Source organism: Eschscholzia californica, unplaced genomic scaffold (genome assembly GCF_041429995.1).
Source record: "Eschscholzia californica isolate CP2 unplaced genomic scaffold, dmEscCali1.0.p SCAF_3, whole genome shotgun sequence".
Lineage (NCBI taxonomy): Eukaryota > Viridiplantae > Streptophyta > Magnoliopsida > Ranunculales > Papaveraceae > Eschscholzia > Eschscholzia californica.
This window is the reverse complement of record NW_028238420.1, coordinates 42,270,362-42,294,218: the sequence shown is the minus strand read 5'-3', so window position 1 is coordinate 42,294,218 and position 23,857 is coordinate 42,270,362. Positions and strand designations below refer to the sequence as shown.

The 23,857-nt window shown below is 35.9% G+C and overlaps 4 protein-coding genes across 5 annotated transcripts; 1 reads left to right on the top strand and 3 right to left on the bottom strand.

Annotated features, from left to right (window-relative positions):
* The first annotated feature begins 716 nt into the window (after nt 1-716).
* LOC147550473 (adenylate kinase family protein) lies at nt 717-7,040 on the top strand. Its single transcript, XM_086671190.1, has 19 exons — nt 717-1,473; nt 1,562-1,666; nt 2,639-2,767; nt 2,850-2,984; nt 3,259-3,405; nt 3,617-3,691; nt 3,791-3,884; nt 4,214-4,260; nt 4,414-4,542; nt 4,716-4,751; nt 4,827-4,907; nt 4,991-5,129; nt 5,493-5,572; nt 5,659-5,724; nt 6,017-6,046; nt 6,148-6,257; nt 6,507-6,644; nt 6,756-6,785; nt 6,869-7,040. The coding sequence occupies exons 1-19, from the start codon at nt 1,267-1,269 to the stop codon at nt 6,897-6,899; spliced, it is 1,809 nt and encodes a 602-aa protein (XP_086527316.1). The 5' UTR covers nt 717-1,266; the 3' UTR covers nt 6,900-7,040.
* Nucleotides 7,041-7,529: 489 nt separating this feature from the next.
* ASP5 (aspartate aminotransferase 5) lies at nt 7,530-12,077 on the bottom strand. Its single transcript, XM_086671189.1, has 12 exons — nt 11,429-12,077; nt 11,130-11,204; nt 10,936-11,016; nt 10,128-10,322; nt 9,959-9,997; nt 9,793-9,882; nt 9,590-9,698; nt 9,388-9,497; nt 8,956-9,099; nt 8,716-8,882; nt 8,164-8,428; nt 7,530-8,004 (listed from the first exon to the last, which is right to left on the bottom strand). The coding sequence occupies exons 2-12, from the start codon at nt 11,202-11,204 to the stop codon at nt 7,873-7,875; spliced, it is 1,407 nt and encodes a 468-aa protein (XP_086527315.1). The 5' UTR covers nt 11,429-12,077; the 3' UTR covers nt 7,530-7,872.
* A 463-nt stretch (nt 12,078-12,540) lies between these two features.
* On the bottom strand, nt 12,541-17,062 carry LOC147550471 (plasma membrane ATPase 4-like). The gene is made up of 9 exons (XM_086671188.1): nt 16,840-17,062; nt 16,088-16,306; nt 15,556-16,008; nt 15,137-15,463; nt 14,802-15,044; nt 13,761-14,690; nt 13,312-13,668; nt 13,034-13,215; nt 12,541-12,937 (listed from the first exon to the last, which is right to left on the bottom strand). The coding sequence occupies exons 1-9, from the start codon at nt 16,894-16,896 to the stop codon at nt 12,841-12,843; spliced, it is 2,865 nt and encodes a 954-aa protein (XP_086527314.1). The 5' UTR covers nt 16,897-17,062; the 3' UTR covers nt 12,541-12,840.
* A 980-nt stretch (nt 17,063-18,042) lies between these two features.
* Nucleotides 18,043-23,329, bottom strand: LOC147550470 (putative homogentisate phytyltransferase 1, chloroplastic). 2 transcript variants are annotated; one of them, XM_086671186.1, is made up of 13 exons: nt 22,881-23,329; nt 22,711-22,755; nt 21,026-21,306; nt 20,845-20,928; nt 20,681-20,755; nt 20,408-20,491; nt 20,191-20,280; nt 19,726-19,827; nt 19,492-19,587; nt 19,077-19,148; nt 18,862-18,957; nt 18,625-18,729; nt 18,043-18,413 (listed from the first exon to the last, which is right to left on the bottom strand). In XM_086671186.1, the coding sequence occupies exons 1-13, from the start codon at nt 22,918-22,920 to the stop codon at nt 18,372-18,374; spliced, it is 1,212 nt and encodes a 403-aa protein (XP_086527312.1). In that variant the 5' UTR covers nt 22,921-23,329; the 3' UTR covers nt 18,043-18,371. The 2 variants fall into 2 exon arrangements, with proteins under 2 accessions (XP_086527312.1, XP_086527313.1); XM_086671187.1 differs by lacking the exons at nt 22,711-22,755; nt 22,881-23,329 and having other exon boundaries at nt 20,845-20,921.
* Between the last annotated feature and the right edge of the window lie 528 nt (nt 23,330-23,857).

The following is a 23,857-nucleotide window of genomic DNA, read 5'->3' as shown; positions in this document are numbered from 1 at the left end:
TATTGCAGCTATTGGCACCCCTCAATGCTAAAATTTAAGGGATCCATATGTAAATGGGGTGCTTACAACAATGATATGAATATCTTTTTTAAGTCTTCGCAAAGAAAAATGAGATTTTTGAAAAGATGTTCTTTCTTATAATCTCAACCCTTGGATGAATTCTAATCAAATTTGAACCCTCGAAGTTTGAGAGAATAAATCTCAACCATTAGAGATAAACATGAGAGAGTAAATCTTGGCCATTGAAAGGAGGGTGAAAGATACCGCCAACTCTACTACCAAATGAACCTAATAAATATGTGGATAAAAAAATACATAAAATCATACTATCTATATATAAATATTATATATATCGGGAGCCCTTAAATTTGGGGGCCCTAGACGTGTCTGCCTGAGTCGCCTAGGCCCAAGGCCGACCCTGCCCAACTCCAACAAACAATCATTCTATTATCTAATATCAAATATGATTCAATTAATAACAAAATGAAAAATACCCAAATAATCTAAAATCTTATTGATTCGCAAAATTGAAACAAATCAAACCTAAGATTAAAATAATAGAAAGCTTAGAGAGGATAGGTATACGACAACGCAATCCCGGTTGAACTTTGGTAAGAGAAAGAGAAAAACATTCTGAAAAACAAAAGAGTAGAGATCGCGGTGTTTTAAGAACAAACTATTGAATCCAAACAATATGAAAAATATCCAAACAGAAAGGGGGAAGAAGATAAGAGAAAAAGAAGACGGAAGAAGAAGAAAGAGGAGGAAGAAGAAGAAGAAGAAGAAAGAGGAAGAAGAAGAAGAAGAAGAACTAAGAAAACAAAAGAAATGGATTGAGGATCGCCGACCGAAGGTTGGTGACGATTTGAACTAAGAAAACAAAAGAAATGGATTGAGGATCGCCGACCGAAGGTTGGTGACGATTTTTTGACGGAGAAGGAGGAAGATAGGCATTGCCCTCACGACCATATTGCCTCTAATAATTCGTGGAATTGTCTTTACTGAGATTGCCTTTATCAACTTGGGGCAGTGCCTAATCTCCTTTTTTTTTTTTTTTTTTTTTTTTTTTTTTTTGATGAAGTCCCAATCTGCCTTATTTCTTTCAGATTCACTTTTTTAAATGGGAAGAAGAAACAAATCAAAAATATAAAATGAGAAATCGAATTTCATGGTGGCCGTTAATCAGTTATTAACAGCCACACTCTACTTCTTTCATTTCCCCCAATCTCTCTCTCTCTCTCTCTCCTTGTAAAATAAGACTCAAAAATGGTGGCGCTATACCCATCAGCCACCGCAATTTACTGCAAAAATGGTGGCGCTTTTTCCACTCCTCCACCATTTACACATCTCCCCCTCCCTACTCCCACTTCCTCTCTATCTCTCTACTCGTACTCCTCAATTTCTCTCTCTCATCGATCACACACTCTCCATCTCGCTTCATTAATTAGTTGCACTAGAAACCCTAAATCCAAGGTGTGAAATCCTCCCTCTTACTCTTCCAAAGTCATTTTATTGCAATTATATTCGTTCATCTATCTCTTGCTTGCTATTTTTTTTGCAGCGATTAAGAGTGAACTGTTCGACTAGTAGAGAACCATTGAAAGTGATGATATCTGGAGCACCAGCATCAGGGAAAGGAACTCAGTGTGAGATGATCGTTCAGAAGGTGAAATTTAATTGTTTGCTTTGCTGATTGTTTTTAATTTGTGAGTTTAGGGTTCACTTTTTAGTGTTTCAAGGGTCAATAGGTTACTAGTAAGTAATTCAATTCTCTGAATTTGTCCTATCAACAAATTCAGCCCTAATTGGTTCTTATCCTTTTAACATCTATAAGGTTAACTGGTTGAGTAGTAAGCTACATTTTCTTGAGTTAACTAGTTGAAACTAATTCCAAAAGAATGGCCCTTCTAACCATAACAATGGCGTTTGAACCATCATTTCCTTGCCTCGATAACTCCATCAACTAACCTTCCATATCTCCCATCAGTATGATTATTAGAGGCACAATCTTTGAATGACGGAATAAATCATCAAGCAAACTAGAAATGACAAATGCTGTACCAAAAGGAAAACCATAGCACAGAGCAGCAACGTGTGAGAGCGCCAAAGTAGGTGACTAAATAACATCCCAATCTCATTTGTTAACATTTTGGTAGGTATGATCGAACCTCTTTAGACCAAATTGATAGGCAAACAACCAAGAATTATACTTTTGTACTTCCATTTTTCTTGATATTTTGTCGCTCAATTACATATCCCAAAGACCTAACTAACTGATAATTTCAAACCTTGTCTCAGTGGACTACAAAGTTGCGCGAAAAATAGTTTTCACTTCAGAGGTATCGTTCTCTGTATAAGATAAGAGGCTAAAACCACCGAATGGATAAATATGAGTAGCTGCACTTTTGTGTTGTTTCTATCCCGTTATATATGTCTATTGCACCATTTTTTTTAGTTTGTTTTATTCAATGAAAATTGAGTTTCAATCCTTTTCCATTTTGCTGGTTAGTTGTACCACGGAGTTGTCGGTTTGTTATTTTCATGATTCGTTAAGATTATTTGTTATCCTTTCATTGAAGCTTCTATTCATCAATTTCTTAAATATGTATCTTATTACCTTCTGTCCCCGCTACTCCAGTATGGGTTGGTACACATATCGACAGGTGATCTTCTAAGAGCTGAAGTATCATCAGGCTCAGAAATTGGAAATAAAGCAAAACAATACATGGAGAACGGTTGCCTGGTTCCAGATGAAATCGTCACAGCTGTATGACATCCTTTTTCTGTCTTATGCATCACTCCTTATCAACGTTTCCCAGAATTAACTGGACTCATATGTTATTCCATAGATGGTGATCTCGCGCTTGTCACGACAAGATGCAAAAGAAAAAGGTTGGCTTCTCGATGGGTACCCAAGAAGTTCTTTGCAAGCAGAAAGTCTAGAAAAACTCACAATTAGGCCAGATATATATGTCGTTCTAAATGTATGTAACTAATCTCACTTTTATTTTGTTATTTCTTGGCAATTTGGTTAAGACTGATAATAACAAGCATGCTGGACAAATGCCCTTAGTTTCAAGTGACTTGTTTATGTAATTTTACATTTATGACATAGAGAAAATCTAATCATTGTAGAGTAGTGTTCATAATAGATCGATAAGTACGCTGTATTATCTTCTGCTCATATCCTTGTTATAGAGATTCATACTCCTTGCATAATTGATTTTTTTTTTTCTGAGTTCTTATCTGTATATTCAGGTTCCTGATGAAATTCTAATCGACAGATGCGTTGGAAGAAGGCTGGATCCAGTTACCGGGAAAATTTACCATCTCAAGAACTTCCCTCCAGAGACAGATGAAATTAGGGAAAGACTTTCCACACGTGCGGATGACACTCCTGAAAAGGTCGACACATGTCTTCTGTTATACCTGTTGACCTCTGTCACTTAATATACTTTAGATAGCTTCCTCTGCTATTACATTTGTAACAATTTGACTTGTGATAATTATATAATGTCTATTTGTTCTAAAATGAACATTGATTTTAATTTGTCGGAGATCATATTGTGGTCTTATATTTTACAATCTGACTGATATATCCTTTATGTCCGGCAAGGTTATAGCACGAGTAGAAACATACAAGCGAAATGCCGAATCTATCTCATCAACCTACTTGGACATATTGAAGAAGGTGAGTACATAATGATACAAGGCTGTTTTCCTCTTATCCTTTTGTCATATGGAGTTGTAAAATCATGTGACTCATTCTAGTACATTCTGATTAACACAGATTGATGGAAACCGTCTGAAAGAAGTAGTATTCGAGGAAATAAATTCCCTCTTGTCTCAAGTTCAAAAGAGCAAATTGAATAAGATGACCATAGGTAATATATTCTTAAATGAAGGACTAAATTTTGGTTTTGGTATAAATTTCGGGAAGCTTGAAAACCTAAATAGTTAAGTTGGTGCGGAAATACTTACAAATTCAAGAAACTGATGAAAATATTGTGTATATGATGGAAATAACTATGGAATATTTTTTTAGAAAGTTGTCGAAGAATTACAAAGAATATAAAAAGCACGTTACGAAGTTCTAGGATGTACAGTACCAATTGTAGTTGGAATTCAGTAAAGTTATAGTCGTGTTGTTTCATTAATTAAATTGTAGGCTGTGATTGATCGAGCTCTTATCCACTTGCTGTATTGTCACTAGGAAAATCTGTAAGCAGCATGGAGTCACAGGTGGCTTCTCCTAGCAAGGTATAATGTATTTCAATATTCTTATTCTTGTTAAAAAGCTTCTAATGTTTGAGAATATTCCCATTATAGATGAGTAAAATATGATGAATATAATTAAATGCAATTATACTCAGTGCCATGATTGTTCCTTATTTTGGTAAAACATTTTTCCAGGATAACTGGAGAGGGATTCCTACTAGACTGAACAACATTCCACACTCTAGAGAAATACGAAAGTATTTCTACGATGATGTTCTTCAAGCTACTCAAAGGGCTGTAGCTGATGGAAGAACTCGACTAAAGGTCATGTTTTGTATAAATTAATCCTAAATTGGAGGTTTGTATGTATTACTAGACTTAGTCTCAGAAGAAACTTAGGAATCACTCAGTTAACTGAAATTACCTATGCATCAGTAACTTTCATTGTCTCTCTTTCAGTTTTCGAATTTTGATATGATTATTTCCAATTTCCGCAGGTGGAAATCGCTATTCCAGAACTGAACCCTGAAATGGTAGAAGCCTTTTTCTTTCACTTCGCCTTATAAACAAATCGGAGTTAAGACTTAAGAGTACCTTATTATGTGTAGGATGTCTATCGAATTGGTACGTTAATGGAACTTGTTCGAACTCTTGCTCTTTCATTTGCTGATGATGGGAAACGTGTGAAGGTATATATGCCTTTTGATCATTACTCGAGCTTTCATTTTAGTATTTAATGGTAGTACTGTTAACATATAGCTCTTCTGATTAGGTCTGTGTTCAAGGGTCAATGGGAGAAGGGGCACTAGCTGGGATGCCACTTCAGCTTGCTGGCACTCGAAAGATTTTGGAGTTTATGGATTGGGGAGAATATGATGCTCTGGGGACGTTTATCACCATTGGTTCTATAGGTATGGAAAACGTTATGCGTTTACTGATTACTAAATGTTATGTACCAATAGTTCGTATTTTGCTCAATAATATTGTTCTCTACATCAACAATGATCTCAAAATCCCTCTAGTTGAAATTGGGTTTGTGGCATATAAGAGTTTTATGATCTGTAGGGGTAACCCTGAAAACACAAAATGCTAATGCATTGGACAAGTTAGTAATAAAACGTATCTGAAATAGCATTAAAGGACATAAAAGATATGCCATTATAATATAGTTATCAGTTTCTGTAAATCATTTTTCATTTGAATTCAGTGTTACTCAAATACAAAGCTTTTTAAAATCCTTGTTGGTTCTCATTGATTCGTGTTATCATTTGAAGGTGGCAAAGAGGTTACTGAGCAAGATGACATATTTATTCTTGTGGCTCCTCAAAATGCTGTTGGGAATTGCATTATTGATGTGAGGATCTGTTGTCGTTTCTATTTTTTCTAAAAACATTACTAGTCGGATATTATCTTTTGTTATATCTAACACCCTGCATGCAGGATTTGAGAGCTATGACTGATGCTGCTGGGAGCCGTCCTGTCATTCTTATAAATCCCCGGCTCAAGGTTGTAATTCCTATGGTTTGAACATATTTCGCTTTTCGAAATAAGTAACCTAAAAAAGGGTTGTAAATATCCGACAATCAAAAACCCAAAAAGACCGAATATTGTTTTGTTGATCTCCTTTGTCTATAATTTGGTTCTATGTCTGAGTTATTCGATTTTATAATGCAGTTTACATGGTTTCTTCATTCTTGGAAATTGGAACTTCTATTTGCTAATTAGTTCTAAACTCTCAAAAACTCTATGTTATCTTCTGTCATGGTGGTAAACTCACTCTGGTTTTATTTAAATACAGGATTTACCTGCATCAAGTGGTATTATGCAAGTAAGTTCAGTCTTTACTGTTTTGCTTATATTATCTTCAGCTATCGGGACATTTTGGCAGAAATTGACTCCTGTTTCTAACGTCTCCAATTTTTCTTGAAGACCATGGGAAGAGATAAGAGATTGGAATATGCAGCATCTTTTGAAAGTTGTTATGCTTTCCGGCTTCTTTATTATGCTGGTACTCAATATCCGATCATGGGGGCTCTCAGGTAAGTGAGATACGAGAAACAGATTACAGTTCTTTCTCAATGAGGATGCGATTTAGTTCGGAGGTGCTCCCTCGTGAATCTCCTCAATGATTAAGGATCTTAGACGAGATCTTCGAAAGAAAATTAAGATCTTGGATAAACTTATGAAGCATAGTTTCCATTATGTTGTTTTTTGGTATTAGCTTACAACTAAAAAAGAATCTCATCTCTTATACCTCCTAACGAATAATGTTTACGGGATGTTCCCAGGATGGCTTACCCATATTCATACGAGGTATACAAGAGAGTCGATGATTCCTCTAAGAAGGAGAAGTACATATGCCTAGACACATTCTTGACAAGACCGACCGTTGACGAAATCAATAATGCATTCGAAGGGAAGTCGAGGTAAGCCATGTCTAATGGACAAATCTAAAATTATGTCAATGCATTATGGATCTGTTTTGCTAGGACTTCTTTTTTTGAATCTTTGATCTCATTTTTGTCAATTAAATGCAGAAATCAAGAAGAAAAACCCACAGGAATCTGGTAAGAAATTTTAAAATCCTTAACAAAAAAAGCTGAAATATCTCTTCCTCTTGGTTTAATTGTTCAAATTTTCTCTTTGACAGGAGTTTCTTTAGTAGTATCCTCGGAGCATAACATGTAACTTTATCAATCGGTAAGTTGAAAATGAAGGTCTTCTTCGTGTTACTGATAGAAATCGCCGTAAGTTAGAATATCTTTTTATGTATAAAGCACGAAGGATGTTCTTTGATTAATGCCACCCATTTATCCTTTAAATTGTCTCAATTCTCAGGTTCTTTGAACTATTTTACATCATAAATCTTATTGTTACGAATGGGTTCAAAATAAGACCCCAATATTAAACTACTAAAAGGAAGGGTTTCAAGTACCTAAGCATGCCCATACCCTTGTATAGCAGAAAAAACAATAGTTGATTAGGTTTTTCATTTGACATGAGATCCTGTGAAAAATGTAAATCCAGAAAACTTGAGAGATCATTTTTGGAACACAATAACATTCGAACCCTTTTCTCTCAAGTAGATAGATAGGCGCCCAATGGATGCGCGGTTTTATTTTTACTAACATCTGACGGAACGAAATCTGTTTTTAAAGTTCAAACATTAAAGGGCGCCACCAAATACAATGATTTCACTCAAAACCCTAGAACTGCATTCTTTGACCTCCAGGTTAGATGTCAATATTGCCTGAACATATATTCCTTCTGTTCAATCGGATATCATAACATTCAAGAATGAAAATCCCATGTCCAACAAAAGTTTAGTCATTATATTCTTAATACAAAAGATGAATCCGATATCCAGCAAAAGTTAGGATTCGAAAACAAGATTCCCTTCAAACTAAAGTTATGATCTTATTCCGAACAACTGAAATACTAACAGATATAATCCAATCCATGTTTTTCAAACCTGACATAGTGAAACAAGGTCTAAATTGAAGCTGCATAAAACATTACCTCCTGATAATGAACTAATAGGGGCTCCCGACAACGTCAACTGAAAATTCAGGCAAACTGGAAAGCCGCACGAAAAAGTTTTTCCAGCAAAACCAACAGAACGAATAATAATAGCAATCAAATCCAGTCTTCACTTTAATTGACATTGTAGAAAGAATCAATGATAGCATCGGCTAGATATTCACACTTGGCAAGAGAGAGTCCAGCCAAGGATATCCTTCCGTCTTTGGTCATGTAGATGTGCCATTTGTTTGTCATGTTATCGCTCTATCAAACAAAATTAAACTCATCAGAGGTCATAAATAATCAGTCACTACTGTAACGATGAAAACAGAAGTTTGACCTAAGAGGCTAAGATAACAATTTCATGTATGCGAGACTCAAGAGTATCGGATATTTAGACAAATATCATGTAGGTTAGTTTACCTGCGCTTTGTTCAGGCCTGTAAATGAAAACATGCCAATCTGCTTGAGGATAAACGACCAATCCTTCCCACTTTTATCCTTAGCTGAGAGACTGTCATAGAGTTTTTGTCTCACATTCTTAATCCGTCCAGCCATTAATTCCATCTCTTGTTTCCATTCATTGAATAGAGTAGGGTCCCCGACAACATTGGCGACGATTCTAGCTCCGTGAACAGGGGGATTTGAATACATTGGTCGAGCTATCCTTTTTAGCTGGCTCTTCACCCTAATCCAAGTTAACAGTTCGTTAGGTTAAAAAAAATATGAAAATTTCTTTTTTGCTTTCAGTAAATTCACACCCTAGATGATCTCCTACTTGATCCTTCGGGTTCATCTGACATTCTTAACCACCTTTTCATGGAGATGCACATATTTAAATCTCGAAAAGGTTGAGGGCAACAGCAGGATGATTTCAAAAGGGTTAAGTAAGAGATCAACTAGAGGGATCTATCTTTATTGATTTACTTGTTCTTTGATTTCTAAGAATAAATCTAGGAAGTCAACGCATTGCACCTTGCTGCCACATCAGATGATGAACAAACAACATTCATAGCTCCGATCCTTTCTGCATAAAGTCCTAGATTTTTACTGTACGATTGAGCAACAAAAAGCTCCATACCACGAGCAGCAAACATCCTCACAGATGATGCATCTTCATCGAGGCTTCCACTGGCAAATCCCTGAAAATATTTCGGAGTTTAGGTATTCCTGAAACATAAGAATCGATAATAAACTCTTCGACGTCCTTATTACCTGGTAAGCAACATCAAAGAATGGGATGTGGTTCTTTTCTTGAATGACATCAGCAATTTTTTCCCACTGTTCAGGAGTTGGGTCAATTCCAGTTGGGTTGTGAGCACAACCGTGGAGCAATATAAACGAGCCATCTGGTGCTGCCTGGAGAGACGGTAAAATGAACTATATAAATAGACTGGAATATGTATTTTTTTGGTTAGTGAGATGAATTAGAAGAAAATGTGGTTAACCAGAAAGACTACAAACAAGGGGTTTCACAACCTCTGGTACAGTCCCTATTTCTAGCAAGAAGGAACGTAAAACGAAGTGGGAATGCAAAGAGAAAATTCGAGTTCAATTATATAATTAAACATAGAATAATATTTGGCGATAGTTGCTGAATCCTAATGTTATTTTTTCCAAAAGAAAAGAAAATAACTATTGCCCTACCTTTATATCTGATAACATCCCATCGAAATCCAAACCAACTGTTTTAGGATCGTAGTATCGGTACTCGGACCATGGAACTCCGGCATCATTGAAAATGTTCTTGTGATTTCCTAAAGCAAACGTATTCAGCCAAATGTTGGTAACACTTTCAGTTGGTTTGAGTATAAACATGTCAAAAGAGATAAGGATAAATGATACACACCCCAAGTTGGAGATGATATTAAAACTTTTGCACCAGGGAAATATCTTTCTATTAGTGCGGCAGCAAGACGAAGTGAACCAGTTCCTGAAAGACCTTGAACAGTAGCAACCTGAGTATAGAAAATTAAAAGTAACAGATTTGAGTAAAATGTTAGATAATAATAACTACTTAAACAGTCATCAAACAATAAAAATCTTCCATACTCTTCCTTGCTGAATGATGGGATTTCCAGCTCCAAATAACAGCTCCGCAGTGACTTTGTTGAAAGCAGCCAAACCCTCGATTGGAAGATACTGCAGTAAGAATGGTGAATTAGAGAAGAAAATATAATTAAGGAGATGACAAAAGAAAATCTTATTCCATGCATACCTCCTTGTTATCTCCTCTCTCGAGCATAAGATTCTCTGCCTAGAGAAAGAAGTTCAAGAAAAACATTTAGTAACTAACTGGTACAAAATCTAGTCGAGCTTATACCCTGGAGATAATATCATGTAAATTATTTTTTAGGTTCTGGTAAACTTTGGTGGAATCTACTGACCTTCTTAACAACATCAAGCACGTATGGTTGGAGTTCTTCTGTCCGATAGGCTCCAACTCCAAGATTGAGCTTCATGTCACTGTTATCCGCTTTAAATGCTTCAGAGACTCCAAGAATGGGGTCTGGAGGGGCCATTGTTACACCCTCAAAACGAGATGTATTGACTGCAACTGCCATACTTAATCGACCAGAAGGCTGCAAAAGTACAAATTAACTTCAGTTCAGATCCACAGGCAATAATTCCATCCTTCAACTTCTTCATGTGCTCATGGTTTACGAACTTTTAACTTCTACTCATTGTGAATTTTGACCCTAAATCCTATAAGACTGCATATGCTGCGTACGAGTAAAAAGAGCATGTACAAGAAACAAAACATGTTACTGTAATACAATTTAAACATGATCACGCTGATAAGAACATGTAACACTTCAACAAATAGATGATAGATGATGATAATTTAGATTCTTAAGCAAAGCCAAATAAATTCCTTACTGCTTATCCATGAAAACCACACACTGTTTAGTCTTTCAGACATACCATCAAAGATATTAAACCCACTAGCTCATTGTAGAAAACCCAACTTCTAATCTAATGAAATATAACAGATAATAATAATATTGCCATTAACTAAAGTTTACCCACACATCAAAACCTAAAGTTCTATCCCTAACCAACAGTAGCAAGCAATAGATCTCATTTTTTTTACCATGATCCCGAAACGATTCAACCAGTAATCATGCGAAGTCATCAAAAATCAAATGAAAATTACTAAAAAATACATCAAAGATCCAAGAGTGAAGAGATTACTTGTTTGAAATTCAGAAAAGGATTTCCTTTCGTCTTTCGAGTTATATTGGTACCTCCAATAAATGATTTTGTTAAGGAGACCTATTCAAGTTCAATAATTAGGGATCATGCTATAATCTATATCATAATCATAAATAAATAAAAGAACTCTGAAAATTTAGGAATTTATAAAAATGAATAACAAAAAGAAGTACCTTGCGATTCTCTCGCATTGATAGTGATGATGTACATGGAGAAACAGATGTGAGAGAAATCGTCATCGAAGCCATCTGAATCAAAATCAAATAAAACTGAAAAAGATCAAATCTAACTGAAATCAAACACAGAACGAAGAAAGATCTGATTTTTATAAGTCTGATCAGTAAAAAAAAGAGCCGATCAATCAGTTTTGAATTGGAAATTGAAGTTATTTATCTTACGGAAAGCAAAAAAATGTTGAAATTGAAGATAAGATTTAGAGAGAGAAAATGAAAGTTAGAGAGAGAAAACTAACAATTTGAAGTTTCTAGAGAGAGAAAGAGAGAGAGATTGCTGTGTTTGTTAATGGAGGAGGAAGATGAGATCGGAGTTTCCGAGGGAGACGAAAGGAAAATGATTTTCGTCGAATAATGTGGATCAAAACGAGTGGCTAGGTAGGTGTGTACGTTATACGGGCTCAATTCGGGTTTTATTGCCCCGCCTCTCCAAATTATTCACCCGTGATAACGGCACGTGCTTCCCACGCCACTTTTCACTTTCCGCCAAATCTTTCGTCCCGCCAAAAAAACCCTCGGTTCAGTCACCTACGGCTACAGACAGAGTAGAGAGAGAGAGAGAGAGAGATGAAGGAGGGCCTGATCAAGCTCAATTGCCCTAAGTGATATGCTTCTAAACAGGATTGGTTTATCTCTATTTGATCGCGTGGAATAAGTAAGATATGCTTTTTTTAGGGTTTGTGTTTTGCTTTATTTCTTTCTTCATCTTTATAATTGTGATGACTTTGAAATTAGGGTTTTTTCTGCCTGTCTTTCTCAATGTATCTAAGAAGGCGCAGAGTAAATCGAAGTTTGTTCAAATGCTGCTCGTTTAGAACGAAATCTAAAATTTTCAAATTTTAGGAATTATTTTAGCTGATCTATTTTACATGCTTACCTTTAGGGTATGTTTGATGCACGAAAACAGACGCTATTACGAGTAATCGTATTCCACGATGATGTTTGACACGTAAAAATGCATTAGGAATCACTTTTCGAAGGAGCAGGATTCCTTTTAAGTTGGGAAATCCTAAACTCAAGGAGTGTGTGGATTTGCAATTCTATTTTCCATTGTATCGTCACTTGTCAGTTAAACAATCTATGACCAAACTCGGTTTCAAGTCATACTCTTGACGAAAGCAAACAGTGACTTAAAGTATTATGATTACTATGAATCACATTACATGATTGATATTCCTGTAATGTCATTCATTTCCTATACGCCAAACATGACCTGATAATTATAGACGATGAACCGTTGTCGTTAGGCTTCTTTTAGCTGTTATAATGAATCTTTTCGCCATCCAGTTCTATTAGGTCTTTCAATAGGTTTAAGGAAAAAAAAACTAGTAATTTGATATAAAAGGAATTCTTTATGTTGTAGCCAATCTTGACCTTTTTCTTTATTACTGAATAAATCCCTATCTTACAAGAGTTAAAAAAAAAAAAAATTTAAAAAGAAAGGAAAAAAAAATACAGATCTTTTAGCCCTAGCAAACCCTGTTTTATTAACCCAATACATTCCCTCTTTCATGGATAAATAAATAAAATAAAAAGTAAGTAAAAATATAAAATTTGAGAAATAAAAAAATTAATAGTAATCCTTCTTCAAAGTTTTAGCATGATTTCCTTTATTTAGTTGCTCTCCTTCAATAAGTTGGTTGTTGTCAAATTATACAGTGTAATGATGTTGATTTGTGTCAATGTCAAGTCCCTTTAGCTTCACAACTGACTCAACATGTCCCTTTAATGTGTGAAGTTCCCTCAGCCTGTATTCACACCAAAATTGTTTGCCCTAATTAGTGTTTTGTTATGTATAAATAATTGACTAAGATACCCTCAGGATGGTATAATGAAGTTTTTACCTTGCAATCTCGGCACGTTTCTTAGCTTGCTCAGCAATCTCAGATAACTCCCTGTAATTGTTAGTTTCATGGAATAGAGATGTTGCTTCTTGTGTTTGTAACCCATGAAGTGTTCTTTGTGCCAATGCCCATTGTGCTTCTCTCTCATTCTTTCCGTAATCCTTCTTGTTGCTGAAAGCCGTCTGTTTTGAATTATAAATCACAAAATTAGACAAGAAATTAGTCTCCGATAACAAAAGACCAAACTACCCTTGTAGATCACTATGAATATGGTATACCTTGCTTTGAAATAGGTTGTCCCATGCTTTGCCACTTAGTGAGTAACGGATGATGAACTTAAGAAAGTCAAGAGGTATGTAGAAGACAATGCTGTAGATCCAAATTACTCCTACCCATCCCCATCCAATTCCTCTAACCCTTGCAAATTCCCAGTTAGCATAGGCGGCGATCAAGGATGCGATCAATTGAGCAACGAAAAAGGCGGCAACGAGTAACAAGCCAGGTCGTTCAATGAACGACCAACTTCTTGATCTGGTGACAAAGATAAGAGCTTGACTAACTATACTGACTTGCAAGTATAAAGCCATTGTGAGTTCTTCATTGTTCCCTCTGATTGAATGCACACTAAGTTTATCCTGTATTTGAATCAAAATTCATTTGTTAGTTAAGTATTTGCCTTATTGAATTGAAATTTGGAAATGGGTAGTTTAAAGAAATGTATTCTTACAGTGAAGAAATCAGTCTGGGAAGCTACCCAGAAGAAGACAACAGTCATAACGGCTAAGTAAGTACCAAGGACAACACCAGTAGCAAAAATCTCATTGAGTTTCCATGAATCTGGTAATGGAGATGGCACAACTCTGTCCTTGGAAATAGTCATGATAGTTCCATCATTGAGAATTGCTATGATCAAGACCATGAAGGGTGAGAAATCAAATTTCCATATCAAAGCAATTAGCATGAAACCCAAAACTATCCTGATTGTGATTGAAACTGCATATATTGTATAGTTCTTCATCCTCTGGAAAATTGCTCTACTTGTTAAAACTGCACTGATAATCACACTGAGACCAGGTTCTGTTAACACGATGTCAGATGCGCCTCGAGCTGCATCTGTTGCATCAGCAACAGCTATTCCAATATCAGCTTTCTTCAGAGCTGGTGCATCATTCACACCATCTCCTGTCATACCACAAATGTGTTTCCTTTCTTGTAATTTCTTCACAATTTCGTATTTATGTTCAGGGAAGACTCCAGCAAATCCATCGGCTTTTTCTATGAGTTCATCGACTGGGATTGAAGCAATTGATTCATCTTTGCTTTGCCCAAGTAGAGAAGAAGATGGGTACATATTAGTACCCATACCTAGACGACGACCCGTTTCTTTACCAATGGCAAGTTGGTCACCAGTGATCATCTTGACATTCACCCCGAGGTGAAGAGCTCGGCGAATTGTTTCTGCACTGTCATGTCTTGGTGGATCGAAAAGTGGTAGAAGACCAACAAATTCCCATGGAGATCCTTCACTTTCTCTGTTCTTCTCAGGTATGGTCTGTCTTGCAACTCCTAAAGAACGAAGCCCTCTTTCTGCAAATTTGTCAATGGTTGCTACTGCTCTGTTCCTTACTTCACCTTTCAGGTTACAAAGCTCAATGATCTGAATTGCGGAGGGAGAAAAAAAAGTTTAGAGAGAGAGAGAGAGAGAGAGAGAGAGAGAGAGAGTGAGATAGAGAGTGAGATGTTCAGTTGATGGATGAATGAACAGTACCTGCTCAGGTGCACCCTTGCTAGCCCTATGCCAGTTTCCTTGTTCATCAACATAAGTAATGGCAGTACGTTTCTCGACTGGGTTAAAAGGTAAGAAATGCTTTTCTTCGATTCCAGCACGAGCTTCTTTAGGATCAGCTAACATATTAACAATGGAAGCATCAATGGCATCTTGGTTTTCAATCCTAGAAGCCCTTGCTGCAGTCAAAACCACATAATCCTTGTCCAGTCCACTAGCAAATACCTGCAAAATTAAAATAAAAAACACAACCCGTGATCAGTTTATGAATCTAAAAACTACCCAGATTGAATTTGATCAGATTTAAATTAACAAACCTCAATCAATGTCTTGTCAACAGTTAGCTTATTAAGAGTCAAGGTTCCAGTTTTATCACTGCAAAGTACATCCATACCAGCCATTTCTTCAATGGCAGTCATTCTTTTAGTGATAGCACCTTGCTCTGAAAGTCTGTGAGATCCAATAGCCATGGTTACTGATAAAACTGTTGGCATAGCAATTGGAATTCCTCCAATTAGAAGAACCAAAAGATTATCAATTCCATCTCTGTATTTCCTGTGTTGAACTGGATACATCACAACAATCTCAACTATCATCCCCAATGCAATTGAACAAATACAGAAATTCCCGATTGCTGTCAACACCTGATGCATCAATCATCAAAACCCAAGATTTAGATTCCAATTTCAAGTTCAAATTCAAAAAAATTTAAAATTTTAGGGGTTTAGTTGAACACCTTTTGGAAGTGACCAACAGAATTGGTACTGTCAACAAGATGAGCAGCTTTACCAAAGAAAGTATGAACACCAGTAGCAATGACAATGGCTTCAATTTCTCCTTGTTTACAGGTTGAACCAGAGAAAACTTCACTACCTGGGTTCTTAGTTACAGGAAGAGATTCACCAGTTAGAGCTGACTGATCAATCTTTAATGGATCACCTTCAAGCAATCTAGCATCAGCAGGTACAATATCACCCAATTTGATGCTAATAATATCTCCTGGTACAAGAATTGCTGCTTCTTGTTCAGCCCATTTTCCATCTCTAAGTACTTTAGTCTTTGGAGCTAGACCTGCCATTAAAGCAGCAGCTGCATTTCCTGCATTGTTTTCTTCAATGAAACTGATGGTTGAGTTGATAATCAACAAAACCATAATTCCAACAAAGTCTTGCCAATCTGGAGGCTTTCCCTGTTTTTAGAAAGAGAAAACAGTTAGAAGTAGAGACAGAAACCAAAGTAGAGGTAGAGAGAGAGAGAGAGGGTATTACTCCTCCATTGGCCAAAGCAATGGCCATAATAGCAGCTATTTCCATGACCCAAGATAGAGGATTCCACATGAAACCCAAGAATTTGAGGACTTTGCTCTCTTTCTTCTCCTCTAACTTGTTGGGACCAAAAATCTGGAGCCTACTCTCTCCCTCTTGGGTAGTAAGACCCTCCTTGGTACATTTTAGTTGTTCAAACACTTCCTCAACTGGGATCCTCTCCTATACAAATATGAAAGAAATTTATGTTACGAGTGTGAGAAAAAAATAGTTTCACGTGAACAAAAACAGAAGATCTTTTCGCTCGCTTCTGATTGGTTTTCAATTGGACAACTACAAACTTAATATGGTATCACAGTTAGCCTAGACACGATGGATTTAGTGGTCACACATGATGTACGTCACGTCACGAAAAAGAAAGGTGGGGCTCAAAGAACCCACAAGTAATGGGGCGTTAAGAATAATCCCACGGTATTTTGAGTTGGATGTCTACAAACTTAATAACCAAATCACGTAAATACGACTAGGGCCAAGATAAACTTTGAGTCTTATTTCAGATCTGAGATTAAAAAAAAAGGAAAAAGGAAGTGGAAAAGAATTTACTTTAGGTAGTTTTGGTTTATAAGCTCTTAAATTTGATTAATTTTATACAATTTAGTTGCTAAACTTGGCCTTTTTGATGTTTTTTTAATCGATATCTCATCTTTCCAAAAGGATTCCGAGGAAGAAAGAGAAACCATATTGAGAAGACTTACAAGGTCGACATTTTCGTTCTTGATTTCCTCCAAACTAATGCTCTTTTCGGCCGCCATGATTATATGGAAGGAGAGTGAATTGTCTTTATGTTAAAAACAAATCCCTAATTGGGGTAAAAAAACACACAGAATTTCTTCTTAAAGACTCATCTGAACTCTCTCTTCACCCATCCTTTCTTTAAAGACATATATTTCTCTTTGTCTTTTTTACTTATGGAAGACCAAGTTCTTTTTTATCATTAGGTCTTCCTTTTATATATGGCAACTCTTCCCTATTCTCATATTACAGGTTTAGAACTAATGGTCAATTTTTTCCTCCTTCCACAATTGAATCCTTTTTTTACTCTTTACCTCTTCCACCAACAACCATGACAAAGAAGTTAGTTAGGGTATTTTTAGCACATTTAGTGTAGGCAATACCATTTAGTAGGAGATTAAAAAAATGAATTAATTGGGGAACATCTAATGTGTTTTTTTTTTTTGGTTGAAAGTTTCCTATTAAACGGTTAAAAAAATTCGGAAATTTTTACACTTGACGAAGAAGTTAGTTAGGGTATTTTTAGCCCATTAGGTGTGGGCAATACCATTTTATGTGGGAGACATCTAATGGTTAAACGGCACCAATGATTTTACATTTGTAATCTAATGGACTTGTCAAATTTCGCAAATTCTAAAAGGTGTTAGTTATAGTGTTATTAATGAAAAATTTCGCGGACTAGAATTACATTTCTATCGTTATTTTCAAGGAAAACATATTTTATTATGTTTTCCCTTGCATTTTTGCTCATTGCCTCATATTACAAATCTCCATTTTTCATTCCATCAAAGAGAATATTGTGGGTAAACCGTTTCGAATAGGAGTAGATGCACTCTCAAAGCATTGTGTTAACGCAAAAACCCTAGCCATGATGAGCCATAGATTTTAATTTCATTTCTAATTAGGTCAAAAAAATTTACCATCTTGTTAACCGTTGGTAGCCCAAGTGGTTCCAAAGTGTTGACATAAACTCCAGAAACCCCTGGAGGTCCCAGGTTCGAATCCCAGAGAAGGCGGAATCTTTGGTTATTGAATTGAGATTATTAGGGTATAAATTATGTTGTGTAGTTGGGCTTCAGACCATTATCTAGTTGGGCTATAGGCCAGGTCATGTTAGAGTTTGAGTGGGCTATAGACCAGGTCATGTTAGAGTTTGAGTGGGCGGGTAGCAAGCTTATCACATCTTTGATGTCTTTAATGCCAATTGTAACGACAATGTAATTGGTTCTCAAAAAAAAAAAATTCACCCTCTTAATAAATCATGCATAAAATTTCGAGTTCAGGAGGAAATTCAAGTAATTTGATGGGTTTTAAAAAATGTCGTTCCGTAGAAGACAAGAAAATACATATATTCCAATTTGAACATGAACTTTTAATAGACATCGTTTCTTTGGCATGATATTCCATCCGGGTTCACAAACATGACATGCTCGAACATTGACCGAAAGGATGTCTTGGCTCGTTATCTTCCAAGATGAAATCTTTACTCTTCTCTTCAATGAACGAACGGAATAAGAAGGTACTCCATGTAAAATAGCTGCAGTAACAACATTAAGGATGATGAGTATTCAAACGAAGGTACTCCAAGGACCGTCTGTTATAACAGCATCTCTAAAAGGCTCTATTTATATGTTGCCCCGGTCCCCTAATTCATTGAGTTTATGCGTGACGATAGTAGACTTGGACGTTTGGCCTATATATATATATATATATATATATATATATATATATGTCAATATTTTACTAACCTTCCAGATGAACATGTAAAATGATGTTACAGCTTCTTTACTGGTAAGATCGACAGACCGTGCACGAAGCCAAAGGATAGAAGCAAGTACAGAATGGCCCAATACCTGTTCGCAGTTACATAATATTTTCATGTTGCTCGTATTAAATCATGATAAAATATCGAAACTCATCTTTTGTGATAGATACTAATGTTCAAGAATATTATGAATTTGAAATTTCAAAGGAAACTGACTTACAATGATAACCTTGCTTGGCACAAATGACGTAGAAGCTCCTACCATTATCGCAGCACCATATGCTATCAACAACATATTCACACAAAGCCAGAAAACCTGTTTCGTGTAAGAGGATATAAGTGACACCGTTCAAGACACAAGACTTTCTTTTTCTCCTGACGGAAAATTTTAGGTAATACGACACAAAATCGTGCGGTTAAAGATCTTTTTAGTACCCGTTCTTGGCCGAGGCGTACACTGAATGATTGAATCCCAAAATCTCTATCTCCATCCACGTCTGGTATATCCTGTTATCACTAAAATCTTGATATAAATCAATCTAGTTCATGTCAGTCTAAAACTTTAAAAGTTGAATCCCTAAGATACCATAGTAACAATGTTCAAAAAGAAATAGTGAATATTAGAAAAATGTGGGTTCAACAACCCGTCAATTAAATATCTTGTCGGTCATATTTCAAAACATTATGTCACTATACCAATCTTGATGACTTGTTTGGTGTGTGGAAGACGGGTACATAATATGCCATAATACCCATTATTGATAAAATTTTCGAAAGCAGTCTACAAACTAAGCAACGTATAAAATTGTGCGCTAAATTAGTAAATGTATTTTATGTTTAACCACTTCACCTTAAATAGTGCGATCACCGCAGAGAAGAAACACATGAAAGCTGTTGCAAATATCAACGATTTCGTAATCATAGTTTGCTTCCCAAGTACATAGGTCTGCAGTTAAAATAAAGAATATCTATTCCATCAAAACGAAAACATAAGAAAAAAATAACCGATCAAAATATGCTATGAGAAGTTAATTATATTTCATAAATTTGGTACATGACTTAAGGATGGATAACTTAGTGGTACCTGCATATGAACGAAGAAAGCGACCTGTACAACAAGAGCCCTCACTGATAAGATGCATGTTGCTGCAAGAAATGCATTTCTTTTCCACCGAAGGAAGGGAAGCTGGGGATGGAGTTTAACGGATGAAATAGAAAATGAATTCACATTCTAGTCCAATTCAATCATATCTTGTTAGCTAAGAAGTTAGGAGCAGGCTTCATTGCCGATTTACTAGGGACAGACTCGGGGTTGGGGACAGCCCAAGCCAATTCTTGACTGATCTTCCCATCCAGTCAAAATCGGAGTAACTTGCCGATTCAGGCCTATACAGCATGTTTTTCATCATATTACGTGGCAAGTCTTTAGCTGGGACCAGCCAGAATCAGGGATCTGAGCAGCTGATCTCGACTAGGTCGCCCCATATTGCGCTAAGCTTGTTTTGTAAGTGACATTAAGATATGAGATTTAGAGGGTTAAGCAACTTACATCAACGGAATAAACACTTCCAAGTAGAAAGCTAATGATGAGGGCACAGAATAAAGGTGGAGACTGAAATGATAATCCCATTGCAAAGCTCTGTAGAACGAAAAATAGTAACAAGAGAATTCGATTACATCTATATTAGAATAGAGTATGGTTTTTGCCGAAACATTCGAGCAATAACAAAAATCATAAGCAATCCTAAAATATTATGCTTGAATACCATTAAAGCAAAGGATGACACGATTGCTACTCCAGTGCCCATAGATAAGTCTCCGGAAGCTAGTGGTAAATCTGGCTTGTTGATCTAGGTAAAACAAATTGGAAAATGGAAAATGGAGAAAAGATTTTAGGATATTGATGAAAACATAAAGAAACACAAGATAGAAACCCTCTAAATAAGACCGATCGATAACAAAATAAAACTTGTAAATGATAAAAAGATGAAAATATAAAAGTGCTGATTCTTGAAAGCCAAAACATTTATTGCCCATACCTTGTCAATATCAACATCAAACAATTGATTAAGACCGACCACATAAACGTTCATCAGTAGAGCCGGTAGCAACGCCTAAACAATCTCATGGTGAAACAATTCAAATACTTATATGATAGTAATGTATCTTATGAATCAAATATAATATCTTTCTGAGTCGTTACCTTTATAAGTCCCACGAAAAATGTTGGCGATAACTCGGCCATAGTTTCAATTGGAAGCAGAGAAACTGATATAACTCCTACAATCTGGTTAATATATAAGAAGAATCAATTCACTGGAACATCTTTCAGTGAACGAATGAGTTTATGAACAAAGGAGGTTTATATTTATTTAGCAACTAACCGTTCCAATTATTGTGTGAGGGCGCGAAAATTTATAAAATGTGTGTATTTGCTTTAAGAGGGTTGATTGGAAGCTTCTAAGTTCATCATCTTCTGGCACTGACGAATATTCATGTTGTACTATGGACGAACAACGCCTCTGCAAGTTGGGAGATTGCTCGTTAATGTTGCTTGCTAAAGTTGAGAATCTTTCAGAATGACATCGAGTGAGATGCTTATAACGGTATTTATTCCGAATATATTTAGACAATTTCACTTCCACTTGAAATGGTGTGCGAGTACCTACAAAATGGTAAGGATCAATATATTGTCACATCACAAAAAAGTATGGATCAACTAGAGAAGCCATAAAACCGTTTTTCGAGCTTTTTTCTCTAGGAGTTCCTCTAAATTTTTTTGAAAACACAAAGTAGTGTATAATCACTACGCACTTCCAGCCTAGAGCAAAGCTAGGAACCATAAGAAGACCACCAAGACGTCGAATGGAGACATGGTCAAATGTATGTAACGTTCATGATTTATATTATGTAGTAAGGTGAATATGTAAAAGTGCCGATTGAGCTTGGATGATGAACTCATGTAAATTTGTGGCCTATAGGTAAGCATGAAAAGGATATGACTTTCAATTAAATGGTACAAAATCTTCCCAAAAGCAGGACCCAAAAAGGGTTCTTAAACCTTACTAGTTCAATGAGAAAAATTATTTTTTGTTGTACAAGGACCACAATGGTTGTCTTGTACAAACTAAAAGACTTTTGGAACCTTTCCACTTAGATGTGTTAGTACTTATTTTATCAATAGATAGAATATGGGTTGTAGTTATGGTATTGTGTACCCCTACCAAACTCATTGCATTATATTTTGCGAGTACACACAAACCTCTTATATGAGTTCTATGTCCACGGTTTCAACTAGCGGGTTCATCTCTCATTTGACAAGTCTGAATGCACACATATATACACATATTTGTTTAAAATATTATGACTAATCATTTCATACTATTAACATTTATCATCAATAGAGAAACGACCTTTAGCCAGAACCCAACTTGGATGACAAGATATTTTGGCCCTTGTTTCTCTCTTTGATCAATGAAATGTAGTCGTCCACGTCAGATTCCGACCACTGACTTCAGTCATGTTTTCATAGTATTCTATCATCTCTACTATATAAAAATAGAAATGCTAATTGGTCCGGTTAATGGGGCCCACAACAGGCTTTACCCACTAGAGATGCCATTTCTCTCTCGACAGGGCCGTCCAATTGGAGCCGATCACATAAACGTACCGATCACATCAACATACCGCCTGTGGTCCGCCCCATTTTCCGGAAATTTAGCATTTCTCTAAAGAATGTATTGAAGTAATTTTTCATCCTTTTTAATTTTTGAGTTTCTAATCTGACATCAAATTAGCACGTGTCTGTGATACAATGCCACGTGTAACATCCTAGCATGGTAAACTACATTTGGCGAAATCGTCCAACAAAAAGTAAGAGAAACTTCCAAAATCCAACGGCCAATAATTGGTTAAGTTCTGAGACGGTAAAATTAAGGCACAGTCAAAACCCTAGTAAACCAAGAAATACTTAAAAACTTCCGGAAAGAAATTCGTTTACCTCTTCTTGGATGAATTCTTCCAATTGTTAGAGAGAGAAATAGAAATGAGAAAGAGAGAATTAACTTACTTTTTCTTTGTGTAGTAAGAAATTTTACATCTCTAAACAGCAATCCTGTAAAATTAGAAAAACAAATTAAACCCCAAATTTTAATATTGAAAATGATCATAACCCACATAGAAAAACTAAATTAAAGAATCAAAAACAAGAATAGAGAGAGAGAGAGAGATTTTGCATGCCTTGGCCTTGATGATGATAATGACTAAGTGATGGTATCATGCTTCCTGCCTCACTTAACCTCTCTTTTGATTTCTCTCTCTCTTGATCCCTCTTTTGTTGTGGGTAGGTAGATTTCTTATTTGTTATTGTTTGCTTCTTTTTAGAGGGATTGCATGCACTCAGAAGAAGAAAGAAAATCTTTTAAATAAAAGAGAGAGAAAGAGAGAGAGAGAAGAATATAGGAGGGGGGACGCCTGTAAATACGGCTCACAATAAACCTTCTGGTTCCTAACTTGCGCATGGCGCGTACATGCGCATCACATTCTTTTGTTGGTCGAGGAAACAATACGGCTCACAAAAGGACTGTTACTTCATCCCCTCCATGAGGAAATAAAATACTAGGTTTTTATAATTTTTGTTAAAAAATCATCTCTAGTAGCCGTAGATCACTTTATTGAACTCTACCATAGCATAGAGGCAAAGTGAACCAGAATTTCTAGTCAGTCGAGTGTTGTTTGTCAACAAAAAAATGTAAGTATTTTTGTTTGTAGTAGAAGTTCTTTAACTTTAAAAAAGTAATATATTATCAAAAATATGTTTAGCAAAAATGTACTATAACTAAAAAAGTCAAAAATTTAGTTTGGTAATCTAATTTATATTTCTACTTTTATTTTTCTTTTACTCAGAGATACTTGATTTTAATTGAATGTATTTATGGTTTCCACGATTATTCTTATATACAAAGTGGTGGTGATATAAGTGGTAGTGGTGGCGGTGCCTTGAAGATACCGTTATGAGGTTTGGTGGTGGTAGTTGTATGATGGTGGTTGTGCCTTGAAGATACATCTCCGATGGGACTTTCAAACTCTAAGAGCATCTCCAATGCAACACTCAAATTGAAAAACTCAAAGTGTCACCTAAGATTTTTTATAAAAAACTCTCTTCAACGCAACGCTCAATTTAGATCTCAAAATAATGTGACATCATTTAATGTTGA